Genomic DNA, 19,526 nt, shown 5'->3' with positions numbered 1-19,526 from the left:
CTCTCAATATTTTTCAATTATTTCACAAGGCAAAGGTGTTTAGCAGACTTGTAACTAATTGAATCATTCTTCTTGCCTTTTGTAAAATATAATTGATACTGCATTTTGCTTGTCTATGTTCTGTTGCTTCCCAAATTATCAATGCCTACTCAGAACTAATTAGCCGCCATGCAGTGTGTTAATTCGCTAATTCCCTCTAATATTCTAGGGTGCATTATCATCTGCAGCAGCTGTGCTAGAGTGTATGATTCAGATGTTCCAAGCTGCTTACCCTGCCCTATTCTTTTACAGTAGCTGTGTTACAACTTTTTCATTTCCTAATAGTTAAGCTGTGTCTTTTTTTCCTGCAATCACCATGAATCTCTATGAAATCAATTCACTGCCATAAGGCTCCTTTCCTGCTTTAATTTAATCTTAGGTTAATAATGAAATATTAATTTGGGGTGTGGGGCCATCATAAAATATGCAAAGAAGCAGTTGCTTTTTGTATGAAAAATGCAGGCCAACTAACGGTCTTATTTCTCTCCTAGACATTAAAAAAGAAATGTGTTGTGCAGTATGAGAGTTCACTAGCTAACGGCCTTTCAAGTTTTGTGGCATGGGGAAATGGAGTGGGGGTGGGATGTAGAGTCGCAGTCCTTTTTAGAGTGGCTATATGCCCTGCTTTGCAGAGTACTGTCCTCTATTTGTGGCAGAGAGAAGTCCAGAATTAGAGGAAGAAGCTGAAGCAGGCGATGAGGAAGGAAGGAGGCCAAGTGGAAGAGATTAGTCAGGCTGGTGGAGAGCTGTTATGAAAGCTCCCATCCTCTGTCTCCCAGAACCAGAAGAGGGTTTCATGCAGTTGAGGTCTCCAATTGCTTGGAGAAAGTTATGGAGAGGAGAGGACTTAAATAGTGGTGCGGGGATGGGGAGTTTCAGTCTCAGCAATTGATTCATGGAGTAAAACCTACCAGGGATGGGCTGCTGTGTTCATTAAGCCTGTGTTCATTAAGCCTGACACTCAGCCAAGTCTGTGAAGATTGTGTTTTTGTAAATAAAGACTTAACTCCAACTTTGATCGGTGTGATTTACTGCCAGCTCACTCTTTGACACACATAACACTGAGAAGGATATTGGGCATGTTTTGCCCCAACCATAAAGTTGTTCCTAAGTGCAGGGCTTCATTTCCCCCCATAGAAGTGAATGACAGACCTTCATCAAACCTGCTTACTCTTCCTAGGGAGTTTTGCCTCAACTAAACCCCAAGACTGCAACCTGTTTACTTTGTCCCACAGAACCAAGACAGGAAGAAGCAGCTTGTTCAACTAAAACACATGGCACACTAATGATGATGGTGGTGGTTGATGGCGGGGATGATAACCAGAAGTTGTTTGCCTTTCTCTACCACAAAATCAAAATGTCCTGAACCAAATGCATTAAATAACTCTTCACATATACTGTGAGCTAAGTTCCAACTACATATGGTTACTCTTTGCAGTTGCATTCTGATATGGACAGAGGAGATGGATCCATCAGATATATACTGTCGGGAGAAGGAGCAGGCATTGTGTTTACCATTGATGATGCAACTGGAGATATCCATGCCATTCAGAGGCTGGACCGAGAAGAGAGATCCCAGTATACTCTAAGGGCTCAAGCTTTGGATAGACTGACTGGCAGGCCGATGGAGCCGGAATCTGAATTTATAATCAAAATCCAAGATATCAATGACAATGAGCCCAAGTTCCTGGATGGGCCATATGTTGCTTCGGTACCAGAAATGTCACCAATAGGTAAGTGGGACTTTTGAGAAACCTTTGGCCTTATTCCAGCTCCCTAGCAGAAAGATTGCAAAAGGAAGGGTGGGAACTGGGGTTTACAGTCTAGATTATAAATTCAGCCTATGTGGAGCGAAGGATGGTTATAAAACAGTGATTCCTAGGTGGCAGGGAACCTTCTTTGATCTGTCTGGTTTTTCCCTCAGCCTATACTCTGTTTTTCCTAGCTGTGTAGGGAGGAAACCAGGAAATGTATGACCCTTAAACTTATCGTGAAACTTCCCTCCCTTTGGCTGTGCAGTTTGCTACTTTGTACTGCTTGTTGCTGAAGTGGGAAACCACTCCAGGGGTAGAAGCTCTGGCACAATTGCTCTGTTTACCAGCAGATTCTGTGGTTGAGGCTTGTACCCTAACCAAGGTGAACACAGCCCAAGAGTCACATATTGGTGGCTTCCTGAGCAGGCTGCTTTGAAAGGCCCATGGATTAAATGTTCATTTGAGCCCCTTTGTTCTTGCAGCATCTTGTGCCAGGGTCAATTCCACCTGCCCTAGTTTACTGTTTACCAGTATTGATTTTGTTTCATCCAGTTGCCCCATTTGCACTTACTTAATAGCAACAGGACTACTTATCCTACAGTACCCAACAGATTGCAATAGGAAAATCAGTGAGCCACCATGCATGTGTGGCTCAGAAGTTGTGCAGGCCTGCAGTAGACTGTGGCTGTAAAAGTGGTGCTGGGGGAGTCCTCTGCTGCTACACCAAGGTGTGCTGCTTGCTACCTGTCATTCATATGCCCACTACAAAGAGCAAAGAAAGAGCCATAAGCACAGAGCCATGAAGACCTGTGGCAACAAGCCTTGTGCTTCATTGATTTCCAAGCTGTGCTGTGGTCCCCAGGGGCCCATCATCAGCCTGTGTAAATTAGATCAGTCATGAGCTTTGGCCAGTTTTACACCTGGAGCTAAAAGGGACTTTGACTGCCCATAGATCAGAGAAAGGCAAAGGTGGTTTTAAAGCACCTTAAACTTGGAAAGGTTTATGAGATAGGAAATCCATTGGTCTTTTCACAAGAGCAAGTATAGCACAAAATGTAACCTCCTGACTCTTTGCAGTTTATTAAACAATATTCAAATCCTAGCCACAAATACTGTTCACATTGAATATAAAGAGCCAGATTTCAAATATATTTAATAGATCCTCATTAATGGTTCTTACTTTTCTCAATGTCCTTCTGTTCCTAGTCCCAATAACATTGTCCAAGCATATATGCATTTGCTCTTGAATTCTATTACAATGTGTCATTTCTCTTTTCCATCTTTTCATTTGCTTTTTTCCCTCTGCATAAACCTACAAGTTCTTTGGAATGATGAATGTGTGATAGCTCTATTATACACCAGACATATATACACTAGTGATACACACTCCTACTTCACACAGCCACAGCTAAGTATTTTTAAGGCCTGTTGAATTCAAGAGAAACATATTTTAACATCTACATGCAGCCGCTGGGAGAGCTCATCAGGGGGTTTGGGCTGGGTGTTCATCAGTATGCGGATGATACCCAGCTCTACCTCTCTTTCAAATCAGAACCAGTGAAGGCGGTGAAGGTCCTGTGTGAGTGCCTGGAGGCGGTTGGAGGATGGATGGCGGCTAACAGATTGAGGTTGAATCCTGACAAGACAGAAGTACTGTTTGTGGGGGACAGGAGGCGGGCAGGTGTGGAGGATTCCCTGGTTCTGAATGGGGTAACTGTGCCCCTGAAGGACCAGGTGCGCAGCCTGGGAGTCATTTTGGACTCACAGCTGTCCATGGAGGCGCAGGTCAATTCTGTGTCCAGGGCAGCTGTCTATCAGCTCCATCTGGTACGCAGGCTGAGACCCTACCTGCCTGCAGACTGTCTAGCCAGAGTGGTGCATGCTCTAGTTATCTCCCGCTTGGACTACTGCAATGCACTCTACGTGGGGCTACCTTTGAAGGTGACTCGGAAACTACAACTAATCCAGAATGCGGCAGCTAGACTGGTGACTGGGAGCAGCCGCTGAGACCACATAACACCGGTCTTGAAAGATCTACATTGGCTCTCAGTATGTTTCCGAGCACAATTCAAAGTGTTGGTGCTGACCTTTAAAGCCCTAAATGGCCTCGGTCCAGTATACCTGAAGGAGCGTCTCCACCTCCATCATTCTGCCCGGACACTGAGGTTCAGCACCGAGGGCCTTCTGGCAGTTCCCTCATTGCGATAAGCCAAGTTGCAGGGAACTAGGCAGAGGGCCTTCTCGGTGGTGGTGCCTGCCCTGTGGAACGCCCTCCCAAAAGATGTCAAAGAGGAAAACAACTACCAGACTTTTGGAAGACATCTGAAGGCAGCCCTGTTCAGGGAGGCTTTTAATGTTTAATAGATTATTGTGTTTTATTTTTCTGTTGGAAGCCGCCCAGAGTGGCTGGGGAAACCCAGCCAGATGGGCGGGGTATAAAGAATAATAATAATATTGTTATTATTATTATTTTAAAACATGCTCAACCCTGCCATTAACTAGTGAGACTCAAAACTGCTTAATATTGGCCAGATCATGCCCAATGGCATTTGTAGCATTGCATGGATGTTATAATAGTATTCTTGCATAAAAACTATCAGGGCAGGCTTCCTCAACCTCGGCCTTCCAGATGTTTTGTCAGACTACAATTCCTATCATCCCTGACCACTGGTCCTGCTAGCTACCTTGGGATCATGGGAGTTGTAGGCCAAAAATATCTGGAGGGTCAAGGTTGAGGAAGCCTGTACCAGGGCCATCAGGTTTCAAGAACAATGAGACAAAGAATCGCACCTCCAATTATGATTTTCAACTCTCAGAATTCTGCACCCAAATATTAAGCGTTTTGGCAAATACAATCCGTTTTCACCTTTTGGGAATGACATTACTTAGATAAATGCAATTTAATTGCCCAGGTGTTATTTGGTTGCTACAATAGTCGTGATTCTTTGTTCAGATTTCATAAGATATTTCGTTGATGTTTCTGGAATGCAGTTTGTTAAATGGACTTTCTCATTTTTCCTATGACAATGGTCTTCTCTTCTGCATCGTATAATCCTTTTTTCATTAGCAGAGTACCAAGTATGATTTAAAGTTTTATTTTAAAGCTGAAGGACCTGAATAGAAAGGTGATAAGTTTAACAGTTCTCCAACAAGTGCTGTCATCCTATAGATTATTTACTGATCCAATGATGTCTGGTGGGATTTGTGCTTGTAACCCCCATTAGTGCTAAGAGCTATGTGTGTAAATTCCTCAAGCATTAGAAAGAGAACAGGCTCCTAGATAAATACTCTGTATAGCAGGACATTTATAATTCACTGAACATAGTTAGATCTGTGTCCTCTCTCCACAGCTACAAATCTAACAAGGTTCTACACTGTTTTTGTCAGGTACCTCCGTTATCCAAGTGACAGCAACAGATGCTGATGATCCTACCTATGGGAACAGTGCCAGGGTAGTCTACAGCATTCTCCAAGGACAGCCATATTTCTCTGTGGACTCCAGAACAGGTAATTTCATTCAAGAGAAAAATCAGCCAAGAATGTGACATTTCCCATTAACTTTCATTCAGTATTCACCTTAGGCTTCATCTTCAAAATGCAAGTCATCAAAGACTATGCAACCCATTGTTTCTCAATAAAGCACCAAGAAGTGTTAAAAAAATGAATGAGAAATGATGTGTCGAGTCCAGCAGCAATTGTAGGCTGGTGCAATGGAAAGGAAAAGAACTATTAACTTCCATGGACATTGCATCGGATCCTAAGTGTGGGGAAACGGCATAAATAAAATGAAGGTTAAAAACAAATACGCAAAATAGATAAGATTGAATGAATGTTTGGGGGAAATCAGCAAAGTTAACAGTTGTATACGGGCTTCAGAGAACAAATGTTATCAAAGTCTGTAGAAAAGTAAAATAGAAACAAGAGGATAAAAAAAATTGACCTCATCAATATCTAGGTGAAGATCCCCAGCCAAACCTACTGGTAAACCTACAGTTTCAGCCTCATACTGTGGGTTAAACTGAGAACAGGGCCTGGAAAACTTAATGTGAACCTGATGTCACCAGATGCGAATGAAGCTGCATAGCAACTTTTCACTCTTATGACTGTGTGAGGATGCCCCATATAACCACAATGTTGAGTATTGGGAGGGAGAAGCCAAATTCAAATCCAGGTCAGCTGCCAGGGTGATCTGTGATTATTCACTGTCTTTTAGGCTAAGCCACCTTGTGTGTTGAGGGACGCGGGTGGTGCTGTGGGTTAAACCACAGAGCCTAGGGCTTGCCGATCAGAAGGTAGGCGGTTCGAATCCCTGCGATGCGGTGAGCTCCCGTAGCCCAGTCCCAGCTCCTGCCAACCTAGCAGTTCAAAAGCATGCCCCAAAGTGCAAGTAGATAAATAGGTACCGCTACAGTGAGAAGGTAAACAGTGTTTCTGTGCGCTGCTCTAGTTCGCCAGAAGCAGCTTTGTCATGCTGGCCACATGACCTGGAAGCTGTACGCCGGCTCTCTCGGCCAATAACGCGAGATGAGCGCCGCAACCCCAGAATCGGTCACGACTGGACCTAATGGTCAGGGGTCCCTTTACCTTTACCTTATGTGTTGATGTGAAGCTTAATAAACAAAACCCTGTAGATTCCTTGGATGAATGATTCTTCACAGACTTAATAAGTGTCAAACAGCAAGCAATGGCCGTTTACCGTCTTGCAAGTGAGCAGCAGTTGCGGCCTGACATATCCTCTTTCGCCTGGACCCACAACACTCATGTGTTCCCGCCAAACCCATCCTTTAAATGAGCCAATCCGCAGTGACCTGGGAGGGGGGGAGGGGCATGGCTATTTACTTAGTTTGGCCAGACCACTAAGCAGAGTCCATTCGTTTTATTACTCAGCACTTAGGCGCGCCAGAATGGGGGATCTGTGGCTGGGCATGGAAATCCAATACATGCATATGCTTTAACTCAGTGAAGTGCACAGGTTTAGCTGAAGCATTAAAGGACTGTAATTATAAAGATTGTAGATAGGATAGGTACTGTAGACAAGATGAATTGCATTATATATGTTTATAAAAATTTGCCAGCATGTAAGATTACAGCGACTTGTATGATAATAGTTGTTTTGTCACTACTACAACCATTGTGTCCACTAAAAGCCAATCACCGTGCTTTTGTTTTGTTGCTATAGTCTTTGTTTCTTCAAGAAGGGAAACTGAAATCCAGAGAGAGAGAAGTCAGATGCTAAGTTGAGAATAAAAATAAAGAGATCGCCTATTCCACCAGGGTCCTTTGAGGGAAAGACAAAAAGCAAGATAATAAAATATTACCCTAAAAGTCCAGAGAGGTTTAGCCCTAGGGGTCCATTCTTCTACAACTATGAGCAATAGTATTCAGCAAAGGTAGCAACTGAACTCAGATGTTTTTGGCAGGGTTTATCAGAGAAACCTTGCTGCCACCTCATGTTCTATTTCAGTAAAACTCTCAGGAAGGGAAACTGACTTTAATAACCCTGGATGTTAACTATGGGGTAGTGAATCCTGCCTTTGTTTCCGTGTGCAACTTTTTGCAGTGTAGCACCGATTCACTGTTGTGCATTGTATGCATATCCCTAATTGCAATTAGCTTAATTGCACATCATGTTCCACATTCAAAAGCACAGGCATCTCTTGAAGAAGTATAATGAAGTTCTGAACCATTGTTTTGCATGCTATGCACAACTGGTTTAATTACATTAGAACTTCAGTCACCGCTATAACCTGTTTGCAACAGCAAATATACATTCTAATACCAAGAGCACAAAATCAGATATGGGCCTAATGATAGCATGACCACAGAAGAGTAATTATTTGAACTTCACACCATTCAAAGGATTCTAACTGATTAATCAATTGCCTTTCAAATGAATAACTGATTAATTTTCATTACCAACATGGTGCCTTTAAAAAAAAACACTGAAGGAAATTTGAAATAACTAAAAAAAGAAAGAAAGGCAGAAGTAGCAGCTAGCAGTCAATATTAGGAGGAAAGGTTGTTTTTAACATTTTCTTTTGTATTCTGTTGTAGAATTAAAATAGCCCTGAAAAAATAAACAGGTATGCCCTTATCTCTCAACCTAAAATGTGTCTTTTCGCTAATTCTAATTACTCAAATTTAGAATATATAAGAAGACAAAAATGTACTTGTTTCCTACTGTAATCTCTGTATGAAGCAAAAAGAAGAACTAGGCTCTAGCCCAGGCATCCCCAAACTTCAGCCCTCCAGATGTTTTGGACTACAATTCCCATCTTCCCTGACCACTAGTCCTGTTGGCTAGGGATCATGGGAGTTGTAGGCCAAAACATCTGGACGGCCGCAGTTTGGGGATGCCTGCTCTAGCCCTTCTTTCACTAACTCCTGAGTGATCTGTTCATGGCAATTCCTTCCGTGAATGACATGGCTGCGGATCAGCGTTGCCCCTGGTTCCTGGTATCTTGAGATGATAGTCCATTCTGATTCTGCAAAGGGGCATGCCTTTCTGGGTGGCTCCCAATAAACTTTGTTTTTCGTTTTGAAAAGGAAGCATTTCCCAATCAATATTCAGGTTAGTAAATTTGTTGCTTTGTGTGCATTCTTCAATTAAATGCCTTTTTGAGTGTGCCTTTATTTTCCCCTGCTGTTTTCATAGGCTTGATTAGGACAGCGCTAATGAACATGGATAGAGAAGCAAAAGAATATTATGAAGTGATTATCCAGGCCAAAGATATGGGCGGACAGTTGGGAGGATTAGCTGGGACGACCACAGTCAATATCTCCCTGTCTGATGTCAATGACAACCCACCCAGATTTCCACAGAGTAAGTCTCAGCCACGATGTCTCAGCATTTGCGGGAGGGGGGGGAGCTTCTCAATGGATGTTCCTTAATTCCAGGGTATTCTTCCCCTGGTGCGCTGTTTTGTCGCTACCCAGATTTCCACACAATAAGTGCCCATCACAATATGCAGATCTCTTGCACATTGCCCAAATAAAAAGATGTGACAAAATATTTGCACAGTAAATATATGCTTTACTAGTTATCAATAATAATAACAATGACGGTTTGCAGAATCAAGAAGACAGATTGCCACCCCAAGAAGCTTGCAGCCTAACATCTGACATGAAGTGGAGGAGAGAGAGGGAGAAAATGGAGGCAGGGGTAAACAGAGCAAGATTTTGCACTTAGAGGTACTTACCGGTAGGATTAGTTGCCGTAGGGGATAAGAACTAAAGGGCTCGCTTAGAGCTCACAGAAAAGGTGAGTTCTGAGGATGGCTTTGAAAACAGTGCAACAACATCACAGATCTGTTTGGAGAGGAAGTTCTGGGCAAAGGAAACAGCAAGGGAGACAGGCCAGTCATTTGAGGGAGCAGGAGATTTCACACAGCAGAGGATGGTGGTGTTTGTGGGGGTAGAGGAGCACGCATATATACAGGCAGAGGAATATAGGGCTACTACACCAGGGCGATAAGGGAGTGAGAACACTGCAAAGGGTATTGGAGATTACGGATAAATATCTGGAGCTTTTCAGAGTGATCAGAGAGTTGAATGGTTTTGGCAACAGAGTCCTGGACAGCATTGAGGGGACCATGATGGAACAACAGGAGGGGGAACAAAAGGAAATGTTGGCATGAAGGCAACGGGGTAGGTAGCTTCCCATGTGTGACAAGTGGAAGGGGAAGGAAAGGGTAGATGGAGGTAGAGGAGAAAAGAATGGAAGACAAAAAGTGGGGAAGAAATCAGAATGGATAGTTCCAGTATTAGTACTGAATGAAGCTTTAAGTGGATACAAGGAAGCACTAGTGGCTGCTAGCCTTAGTAAGACTTCAAAGGCAAAGAAGGGATGCTGAGGATTCCTAAAAGAGTGCTGAACATTTTTTCTTTTTTAAAAGGTCTTTCCTTTTTTTTGTCTCTTTACTTGGGTGTATTCCTTTGCATGTTTAAATGAAGGCTATCAAACTATATTCATTTCTGATAACATAAAATAGTGGTTGTGCTCTTTAGCTAGCAGAGCAAAATGTGGCCCAAAAGATGCAAACCTGTTATTAGAATATAACCATAAGTTTCTCATGCAGCTGCAAATCATTGCAGGAGCCATCAGATTTTCACAGCTACTACAGAGGCTCAACTTCAGAGGTTTAAGAAATAGTCAACAGCCTAAATACTGGGTAGATGTCACTGTGTCTCTAGATACTGGCTACATTCCTTTGAAGATTTACTGATTCTCATAAAACCTTTCAGCCTGCAATTATATTGCTATAACTAATAAACAACAACAACAGATTTGGACTCTCAGAATCTGTTCCAGCAGATTTCTCATGAAGGTGATCTTGGAACAAGTCTTGTACGAGTCAACAGAATGATTTTCACTTCCTACCTAAACTTCCCTCCGTATCAGAGTTGGGGAACCTGTGGCGCTATTGTTCGACTCCAACTCCTTTCATCCCCAACTAATATGACCAGTGGTCAGAGAAGATGGGAGTTGTAGTCCAACAGCACCTGGAGTGCTGTGAGTTCCCCATCCCTACTCGACAGGATTGATAACTTTCGGGCTAGTTGGTACCTACGATAGTCTTTGTAGCAACAGCAAAGGATCATGTTTCATCTTAAAAGCTGGGAGCAAATCTCATTGAATTCCATGGGCCTTCTGAGTTGTTGTCTATAGGTTTGTGCTTCTACTGTGTCACCAGCTCTTGAGGACTGGAGTCTACTTCTGTCTTTTATCTTGTGAAATGTTTGACGTGTTACGCTGGTGATGGTGAAAAAAATGAACACTCTTGTAGTTACCCTAGAAAGCTCTGTGATTTCCAATGGGAATCAGATCCATGCCTACTTTCTAAATTCCCTCGCATTTTAAATTTTAAAATACCACACTGCTCATCAATTAATTAAGTACTTGCATTTGGGGGAGGGGGTTGCCTTCCATTGTTCATGTCCCTACCAACTTTACTTTTCAGTCAAAGAATTGCACACTGCCATTTCCTCCTGCTGCACTAGTCTGAAGTGCAACTCTTGAGTTAATAAATACTGCTGCAAGAGGAAGGAATTAATCGAAGCTACTGTGTATTCAAAGGAGCAAAGGGGAACCTTTTACTCTGTAGATTTGTTGGTTATGCATAGGTTTTGCTCTCAGATCAGCTTTGCCACAGGAAGAGTGGATGGTTTGATACGAACAATTTAAATATGTTCCCGATATGTCGAGAAAGCTATTGAAACTCAGCAAGGGGGATTTAAATTTGTTTGGTTTTTTTCTCCACTGGAGTTGACCATGTTCTTCCACAGCCCAGGATAAGGAACTTCAGAGTTTAAGGTTGCAATCCTAACTCTGCTTACCTGGAAGTAAGCCCCATTGAATTAAATAGGATACACTACTGAATAGAAATAGTTAGGATGGTGCTGTCATTTGCTATAGACTTATTCACAGTGGCTACTTCATTTCATTTCTGTAAGTCTTGTAATGTATTTAGGGCATAAAAAATTCAGCCAGTTAGGCATTTTTCAGGCCTTTTGATTTTAAATGATTTAATATGATTTGATTTCCACTGAAATCAGCATGGAGCTTGCAAAGGCTTAATTTTGACAGCATTGTTCTCTTTTTAAATATTATTGAACTTATTTATTTTATTTCACAATCAACTTTTTTTTTTCCCTAGAACATTATCAGATGAGCGTTCTGGAGTCTGCTCCAGTTAGCTCTACTGTGGGCCGTGTCCTTGCTAAAGATTTGGATGAAGGCATTAATGCTGAAATGAAATACAGTTTTGTGGATGGGGATGGACTGGATGTTTTTGATATTGCCACCGAGTCTAATCGCCAAGTTGGTGTCATTACAGTGAGAAAGGTACGTAACAAGTTCATTCCTCAGCAATGTGCAACCATTACTGTAAATGCAATTTCCATTGCGATAAAATTTTGTTATTGTATTTTTGTTATTGCTAATTTGCATACCGCTTCTACAAATACAGTATACAACTAAGTCCATTGGCAGTGCAATCCTATTCAGGTCTACTCAAAAGTAACCTCTATTGAGTTCAATGGGACTTACTCTTGAGTTTAAGATAGGGCTGCCATACCTCTGGGAATTGGGCAGGAAATTGGCAAAATGTCGGGGGGGATTTATAAAATTCAAATAAAGGCCAAAAACTTAGATTTTTGGGGGAGACAAAGCTCAACAACTTTGTCTGGATTTTCACTTTTGGGAATATAGTATAGGATCCTAACTTTAAAAATCAGTTTAAAATGGGTTTTCAAAAGAAGAGGGGAAAAGCAATCCGTTGTACAAATTAAAATCACTCTCACATCTTTTCCATTCTGGGAGAGGCTGGCACAGGCAGAGTTAAAAGAACGCCAAGTTAAAAGAAACTGGGAGGGGAAAGTTTTAGGGGGAAAGGTTAAGCACTCTGGTGCAAAGGCCCCTTCCGGAGGACACATTGCAAGTGAAACAGCAGGACTTCATTGCATGTGGCTGCAATGTAGCAAATAGTTTGCATCCAAAGAAACTAGCATGTGAGCCATCCTTCTGACTGTCTCAGTTGTGCAATTACTCAGTTTTGTCTGCTCATTTAAAGTTTTAATTATTTCTAAAGCCTAAAAAAAAACTCTTGTTCACTCATTGGGACTGTTCCAGGTGAAGTCCCATTGGAACTAATTCTCTTCCATTGGCTTCAGTGGGCCATTACATTTTCACTTGGACATGTAGGATGTTTGATGTATAATACCAAAAAGGTAACACACACACACACACACACACACACCTATCTATCTATCTATCTATCTATCATCTATCTGCAAATCATGTATTGTTCTTGAGCGATGTTCCTAGACTGGCATAGTTCCCTGCTGAGTGTTTGCTAGCAAACTGGGATTTGCTTTTGCTGACTGTGTTAATTAATGCATTCCTCCATTCAGTATATGCCTTACTCAAGAAGATAGAAATCCCAAAAATTAAAGTAAACTATCAATTTGTGCTTTAAAAATAAATAAATCCCAGTGCAGAAAACAGATTTGAACTTCTTCCAAGGCAGTGTTTGCCTCTAAAACCAAGACGACAGCTTTAGAAGCACACATTTTGTTTTGATCAAAATCTGTGCCAGTTACAAGGATTCCATTTTGCTAATATTCAGCATTAAACTACCCATTATGTAAAAGTAAAGAGCGTATAACCATTGTATTCTTGGAAATTAAATTATCAGCAGGAGGCCTCATAATGCTCTATAAGACCCTTGCAACCATTTCTAGATTCACTTTTATGAAGGTTCTTTGGTCATTCCTAGGCTTCGCTTTGCTGTTGCCGCTAACATTCTTTTCAATTATCATTTTATTGTTGTACATAAAAAGTGCACGCTAAGTATCACTGCAGTACAATTATCGGCATCAATTTCCTTCGCATGTAAAACTGTATCAAGAAAGGGCATGAAAACCCAGCATGGAAAAAAGAATGTCTTCTGCAAAAGGAAGACGTTAGCACGGTTGCCTTTCAGTACCGGATTCGCTTTGTGATAAAGCCCTCCCTCTAACGTTTAGGCAATAATAATAAAGGACTTAGAAGAACAGCCCAAACAGAATACATTTGAATGTCGCTAATTTCCGTGGAATAGCTAAGCCATGTGCTTAACTCTCCCACATTGAAATAAATAAAATTAATGGTGCTTCACCCTGGCTGAATTATAGCAATTAAAATATAATTAAATGCATTATATACAACATTTTTGTTATATGCTCAAAGTGCTTAACAAACATAACACCCATAGCTGGGTGTGGGGTATTAAACTGAATCCAGGTAAGACTCAGGTGCTGTGGACTATGGGCTCCCACATCCAGGAAGTGGGCAGAAAGCCTGTCCTTGATTAGGTTGCACTCCCTTGAAGGAGCAGGTATATAGGTGGGTTTTTTGGGGGGTGGGGGTGCTCCTTGATCCAGATTTGTCACTTGAAGCCCAGGTGGCTCCAGTGGCAGGGAGTATCTTCTCTCAGGTATGGCTGCTTCACCAGCGATGGACATTCCTGAATAGGAAAAAACCTGACCCCTCTAGCCCATGTTTTGGCAAATTCCAGGCTGGACTTTTGCAACAGACTCTACGTGGGGCTGCCCTTGAAGACTGTCTGGAAGCTGCAGCAAGTGCAGAAGGCAGTGTCCAGAGAGCGGGTGGGAATAGCTGGTTGAACTTGTGCAGCACCAGTGTTTTAAAAAAATGCACTGGTTGCAAGTAAATTTCTGAGCCCAATTCATGGTGCTTATGCTGACAAGTGGTGGTGCTGTGGGCTAAACCACAGAGCCTAGGGCTTGCCAATCAGAAGGTCAGCAGTTCAAATCCCCGCAATGGGGTGAGCTCCCGTTGCTCGGTCCCTGCACCTGCCAACCTAGCAGTTCGAAAGCACGAAGTGCAAGTAGATAAATAGGTACTGCTCCAGCAGGAAGGTAAACAGCATTTCCATGTGCTGTTCTGGTTCACCAGAAGCAGCTTAGTCATGCTGGCCACATGACCTGGAAGCTGTACACCAGCTCCCTCGGCCATGTGGCTGCTTGGACAACCCTCACCCGATTAGGACTATAATATCTGGGATGCATTTTGTTAAAAAGAAAGCGGTAAAGTTGTGGGGCTGTCATGTTCATCCAGCCAATTATATACAATGTAAGTGATACGTTTAAATGGAAAGTGTTTTATTTTAAAGGAATTGGGTGGTATGGCTCAAGACATTCTGTTCAGTCTCAGAGAAGGTCTTCTAATGCTTTATTTCTTCTCCATCTTCAGCCCTTGAACTTTGAGAGTAAGAAGAGCTACACTTTGAAGGTAGAGGGTGCCAATCCCCACTTAGAAATGCGCTTCCTGAACCTGGGCCCCTTCCGTGACACTGCTACTGTACACATCACCGTTGAGGATGTAGAAGAGCCCCCACTCTTTGAGCCTAGCTTTTATTTTGTGGAAGTCCCTGAAGATGTGGACATTGGGACCACCATACAAATGATTCATGCCAAGGACCCGGATGTGACCAACAACTCCATCAGGTTCCTTTCTTTCCTTGTTTCTCTCTCCCCACCCCCCACCCCAAACCATCCTAAATATCCACTATGTTAACTCCTAGAATTATTCCTGTTGCTTTAGGGGAGTAGTGCAGATTCAGAAATTTATTGTTCTTTATTTAATAGGATTTATATGCCACCCTTCATCATAAGATCTCAGGGCAAGTTCACAGAATGAAATACAGGATAAGAACAAGTAAATAATTAAAACAAAACAATAACACCACCCTCCTTCTCACAGACACATATGAAAGGCTGAAGAATATTAATCCGCCAGTTTCAAATAAATGCTTAACCTTAGATGCTAGCAAGGCTATACATTATTTTGTGCAGGCAAAATCACCACTTACATGTCCTCCCTGAATCTGAGGCAAGATTTAAGAACTTGCTCTCTGTAGTGCATCCAGAGTTAATTAACCATTATCAATTTAGGACGGATGGCATTGAGTCTCTGTCAGTGAGGAGGCTGCAACTCGCTCTTCAGGCAACAAAAGGGTGGTTTATGTCATCCCTGCCCAAAAAAAATCTCATTCTACACTGTTACACTCTGAGAATGTATTTACATGACCAGCATAACATGTGGCCCAGTCTAGCCTCCCACGAATTTCAGGAAACTGAAGCTTCCTTGTCACAGAAGTTTTGCCTGAGGAAAGACCTCTGGAACTGTCCAGAGCAACTGAGTAATGATTGCGTGATAGTTTATTATGTGAAAAGAGGGGAAACGTGCTCTCCTTTTTTCAGGTCTCTCAGTCTTACCCGTAATGTCTCATCTTCCCCTGGAAGCAGGAGACTTTGGCCAAGGGGATGTGTGCAAATATGCACCCCTTGCTATAGTTTCTTTAAAGCTTCATGGGCTATAGATAGAAAAGAAGATTCGGGACAGGTGGGTCTTCATATAGATCTGGAAATAAAGGGCCTAGGACATTTTTGCTTCATTTATAAATATATAACCAGATAGCACAGGGAGGAAAAAAGGGAACTCCTACAAGCTAGCAAATCTGCATCAGATGCCCAGACAGACTTTGCACACCAAGGCACTTCACATTCTGGCAACCCCCTGCTGTCTCTATTTCTGTGTCTTCAAAATAACAAACTCTTGTGTCTCTCACCACCACCACACGTGCTCCTGGGGCTTTCTACATGCTAAATATTGTGCTCTACCCTGTAAAATCCTCAAAGTTTGAAGCATCCAACAGCCTTAACAGGATGTTTTATTAAATACAGACAGTGTGAACAAGAGTTCTGAAGAACTACTTGAAAGCTTGCTCACAACTTTGATATTTTAGTCTGCCATATTAGATTCCCCCCCCCAATAGATCAATGTGGCAAGGCAGGCCATATTACCAGAATGCTCACCGAACGCACCAGAAACTCTCAAATCCTCTTATCCCTGCCTTTCTTGACATCTGGATTGCCCACATTGGGCGATGCTGATTGCTAAAGGCATGGCCTGATTAATTCAGAATGACTAAGGGAGATTATGTAAACAGTTCAATGGACTCGAGTGCTGAGAACCAATTATTAATAACAGGCAAACATGTGCAAAGAATGCAGTACAAAGACCCCACCTGTGCTGCTTGACACCAGTGATTAATGTTGCACCACTAATCACAAGGCCATATTCAATTTCAGATTCAAGTTAGCCCTAAACTGTCAGAGGAGAATTTTTTTTATGGGCATTTGCAAGACAGATCATTATTTCACAATCTAAAGCTTTTATGTGGATTTCCTTAATAAATCTAGCAGACTGGGATACATCTTTATTTTAAAAGTGAGAGAGAGAGAGCATTCAACGATGATTTTTCCTCCTCCTTATTCTTTGACTAAACAAAGCTGCTTCTTTCCTTGAAAGCAGTTCAACAACGCCGTGTGCCTTGTGTTTCCTTTGCTGCGTGCTTCCCTTGCACAATTAGAACACGTTGGGTTGCATCCCACACAGCTCTTCTGCTTCCACAACTTACTTCCGCTTCCTTAATGGGACTTTACCCTCCCCTCCCCTAGCTCCCTGTAAACCTTCAAAACCTTCTCCAAAGAGTTGGAAGATGCTGTGGAGCAGATTTTGGGGTCGTGCAAAGAACAGGAGCAAAGAGGAATCCCATTGTGTGAGCAGAACTCCACTTGTGCAGCAGCACTGGTCACAAATTGCAGATCATAGCACTTTCTACTTCTTGTTGTTATTTAAATGTGTTGGTCACTTTATTTTGACCAAGGCAACCCAAAGCAACTTACAAACACACCCCACGTAGATACATTAAAACCAAGCTGGGGGTGGTAGTTGCATTAAAATCTTCCCACCCACTGTTTAAAGACCATGGATAGTTCAGGGCCAAACACCTGGTTATAGAGGAAAGTTTTTGCCTGGCACCTAAAGATACGTTCTTCTGGAACGTGTCCAGAAGAGGGCAACCAAAATGGTCAAAGGCCTGGAAACGATGCCTTATGAGGAACGGCTTAGGGAGCTGGGTATGTTTAGCCTGGAGAAGAGAAGGTTAAGGGGTGATATGATAACCATGTTCAAATATATAAAAGGATGTCATATAAAGGAGGGAGAAAGGTTGTTTTCTGCTGCTCCAGAGAAGCGGACACGGAGCAACGGATTCAAACTACAAGAAAGAAAATTCCACCTAAACATTAGGAAGAACTTCCTGACAGTGAGAGCTGTTCGGCAGTGGAATTTGCTGCCAAGGAGTGTGGTGGAGTCTCCTTCTTTGGAGGTCTTTAAGCAGAGGCTTGACAGCCATCTGTCAGGAATGCTTTGATGGTGTTTCCTGCTTGGCAGGGGGTTGGACTGGATGGCCCTTGTGGTCTCTTCCAACTCTATGATTCTATGATTCTATGATTCTATGATTCTATATATAATGTTGTCAACATACTTTGCATCTGTTCCCCCCTACCAGATGCAACAGTGGGTCAATCCTTACAACAACACCACAGGGTAGGCCAGTTTTATGATTCCCATCTTGCTAGTTAGGGAGACTGACTCAGGCAGTCAAATGGATTTGCAAAAAAATCATCAGTCAATCAAGCTGTGATATACGTTTTAACATAGATGAACCCTAGTACAGTGGACCCCATTTCATTTAATACTTTTGAATGATCCATTCTGCCTTTGTCTCTCTCTGCTCATTTCCCTCTTCTTGCTTTCCGCATGGAGGAGTGAGGGGAGACAGCATAGACACAGAAGAGACCCCCATAATTTTGGCTATACAGTATGTCAAAAAGGGTCATATGTGTGACTTTGAACTGAATCCCCACATATGATGCCACGTGACTGTGTTTCTTTTTGTCTGTGTTCAACTGACTTGTTTGGGAGTCCCCCAGTTCTGGGGTAGGAAAAAAATGTCCTATCTGCTCTCCAACCATTCAAAATTTGGTAAACTTCTGTTTTTTAAAAAAATTAACTATTATATAGTAGTATAATAGAACAACAGAGCATTGTATTTATTATTCACTGTCAGGAGCGACCAAAAATATATTCAAAATTAGTTATAATTGTTTTCAACTATTCTTGCTATTCTAGTTAATTTTTATTTATTTATTTATTTATTTATTTATTTATTTTTTAAAAAACCATTTTAGGATAAAAGCAATCAAACAAATTAACAAGCCATGCTTTAAATTTAGTGTCTGAACTAGAAGGAAACCAGAGAATTAAAAATTACCAATGAACCTGAACGGAGCCTTAATTAGGAATCATTTATTCCTTGCATATAATGCCTTCTAAATGTATACTTTTTTACAGGTATTCCATTGATCGAAGCAGTGATCCCGGACGCTTCTTTTATGTCGACATTGCAACAGGTGCTCTGATGACTGCAAGACCTCTGGATCGGGAGGACATTCCATGGCACAATATCACCATCCTGGCCGTGGAGCTGAGTAAGGGGAACAAAAACCATGCAAATACATTTGTTTCAACATTTCAGGCTGCTGCACATTTATCTCCATCTTATCCTCCTTTCAATTATGCTTTATTGTTTGTTAACATGGAAACACAAGAGTTCAATATAAGCACGTTCCTTACTCCAGTTATCTCCAAATATATATTTACTGGGGTTCCAACTTAACCAGCATTTAAAGCCAACATCCCATGGCAGACTCTTGGGGTGGTCCAATCCTATGGCAAGATCCACTATGGATTTCTGGCTCAGCCAAAGATATGCCAGGACATCTTGTTCAGCTCAGCCAAAGTTCACTGAGCTGAGGCAAGTGTAAGCCCCCCAAAGGGGGCATTTCTGGGGTGGGACCAGAGAGAGGGGACATAGAGACGGGATCATAATCCCATTCAACTCAGTCATGTGACTTGGCAACCTGGCATAGAACACTTATTTTAAAGGCTTGCTCTCCTTCTGCCAGGCTTAGGGTGGGGTTTGGATGTTGTGCCACTTCACACTGGCTTGCTCTACGCCAGCCTCGTGTGCATGCGGTAGGACTGCTTCCTCGATAACTTCACTGCAGTTAAGAAACAGCCAGAGTTCAGCCTACACAAGCCGTGTGACATGCATATTTATATGCACTGCAGTGGAAGCCACGCTTTGCATCTGATTGAGGGAATGAAAGTAGCATTTAATTTTTACGCTCCTAGGGAGGTCTGCAAATGAAATGTTTACTCAAACCATTAGCATTCAAGGGAATTGTTGTTTAATTTCTCTTTCTTCCTTTTTTTTTAAATAAAAAAATGCAGTTCAGATAAGAGCTAGCACACGCGCT

The 19,526-nt window shown here is 42.1% G+C and overlaps 1 protein-coding gene across 1 annotated transcript in view; it reads left to right on the top strand.

Annotated features, from left to right (window-relative positions):
• CDH20 (cadherin 20) overlaps window positions 1-19,526 on the top strand; it is a 49,352-nt gene that overhangs the window by 16,916 nt on the left and 12,910 nt on the right. The window contains exons 2-7 of the mRNA XM_035125527.2: window positions 1,478-1,772; window positions 5,181-5,300; window positions 8,449-8,616; window positions 11,450-11,637; window positions 14,548-14,801; window positions 18,559-18,695. Of these exons, the coding sequence (XP_034981418.2) occupies window positions 1,478-1,772; window positions 5,181-5,300; window positions 8,449-8,616; window positions 11,450-11,637; window positions 14,548-14,801; window positions 18,559-18,695 (1,162 nt within the window). The remainder of the gene's footprint in view (window positions 1-1,477; window positions 1,773-5,180; window positions 5,301-8,448; window positions 8,617-11,449; window positions 11,638-14,547; window positions 14,802-18,558; window positions 18,696-19,526) is intronic.

The sequence above is a fragment of the Zootoca vivipara genome, chromosome 8 (assembly GCF_963506605.1).
Source record: "Zootoca vivipara chromosome 8, rZooViv1.1, whole genome shotgun sequence".
NCBI lineage: Eukaryota > Metazoa > Chordata > Lepidosauria > Squamata > Lacertidae > Zootoca > Zootoca vivipara.
Note: the sequence above shows the minus strand (reverse complement) of the source record. Positions and strands in the feature narration are given on the sequence as shown.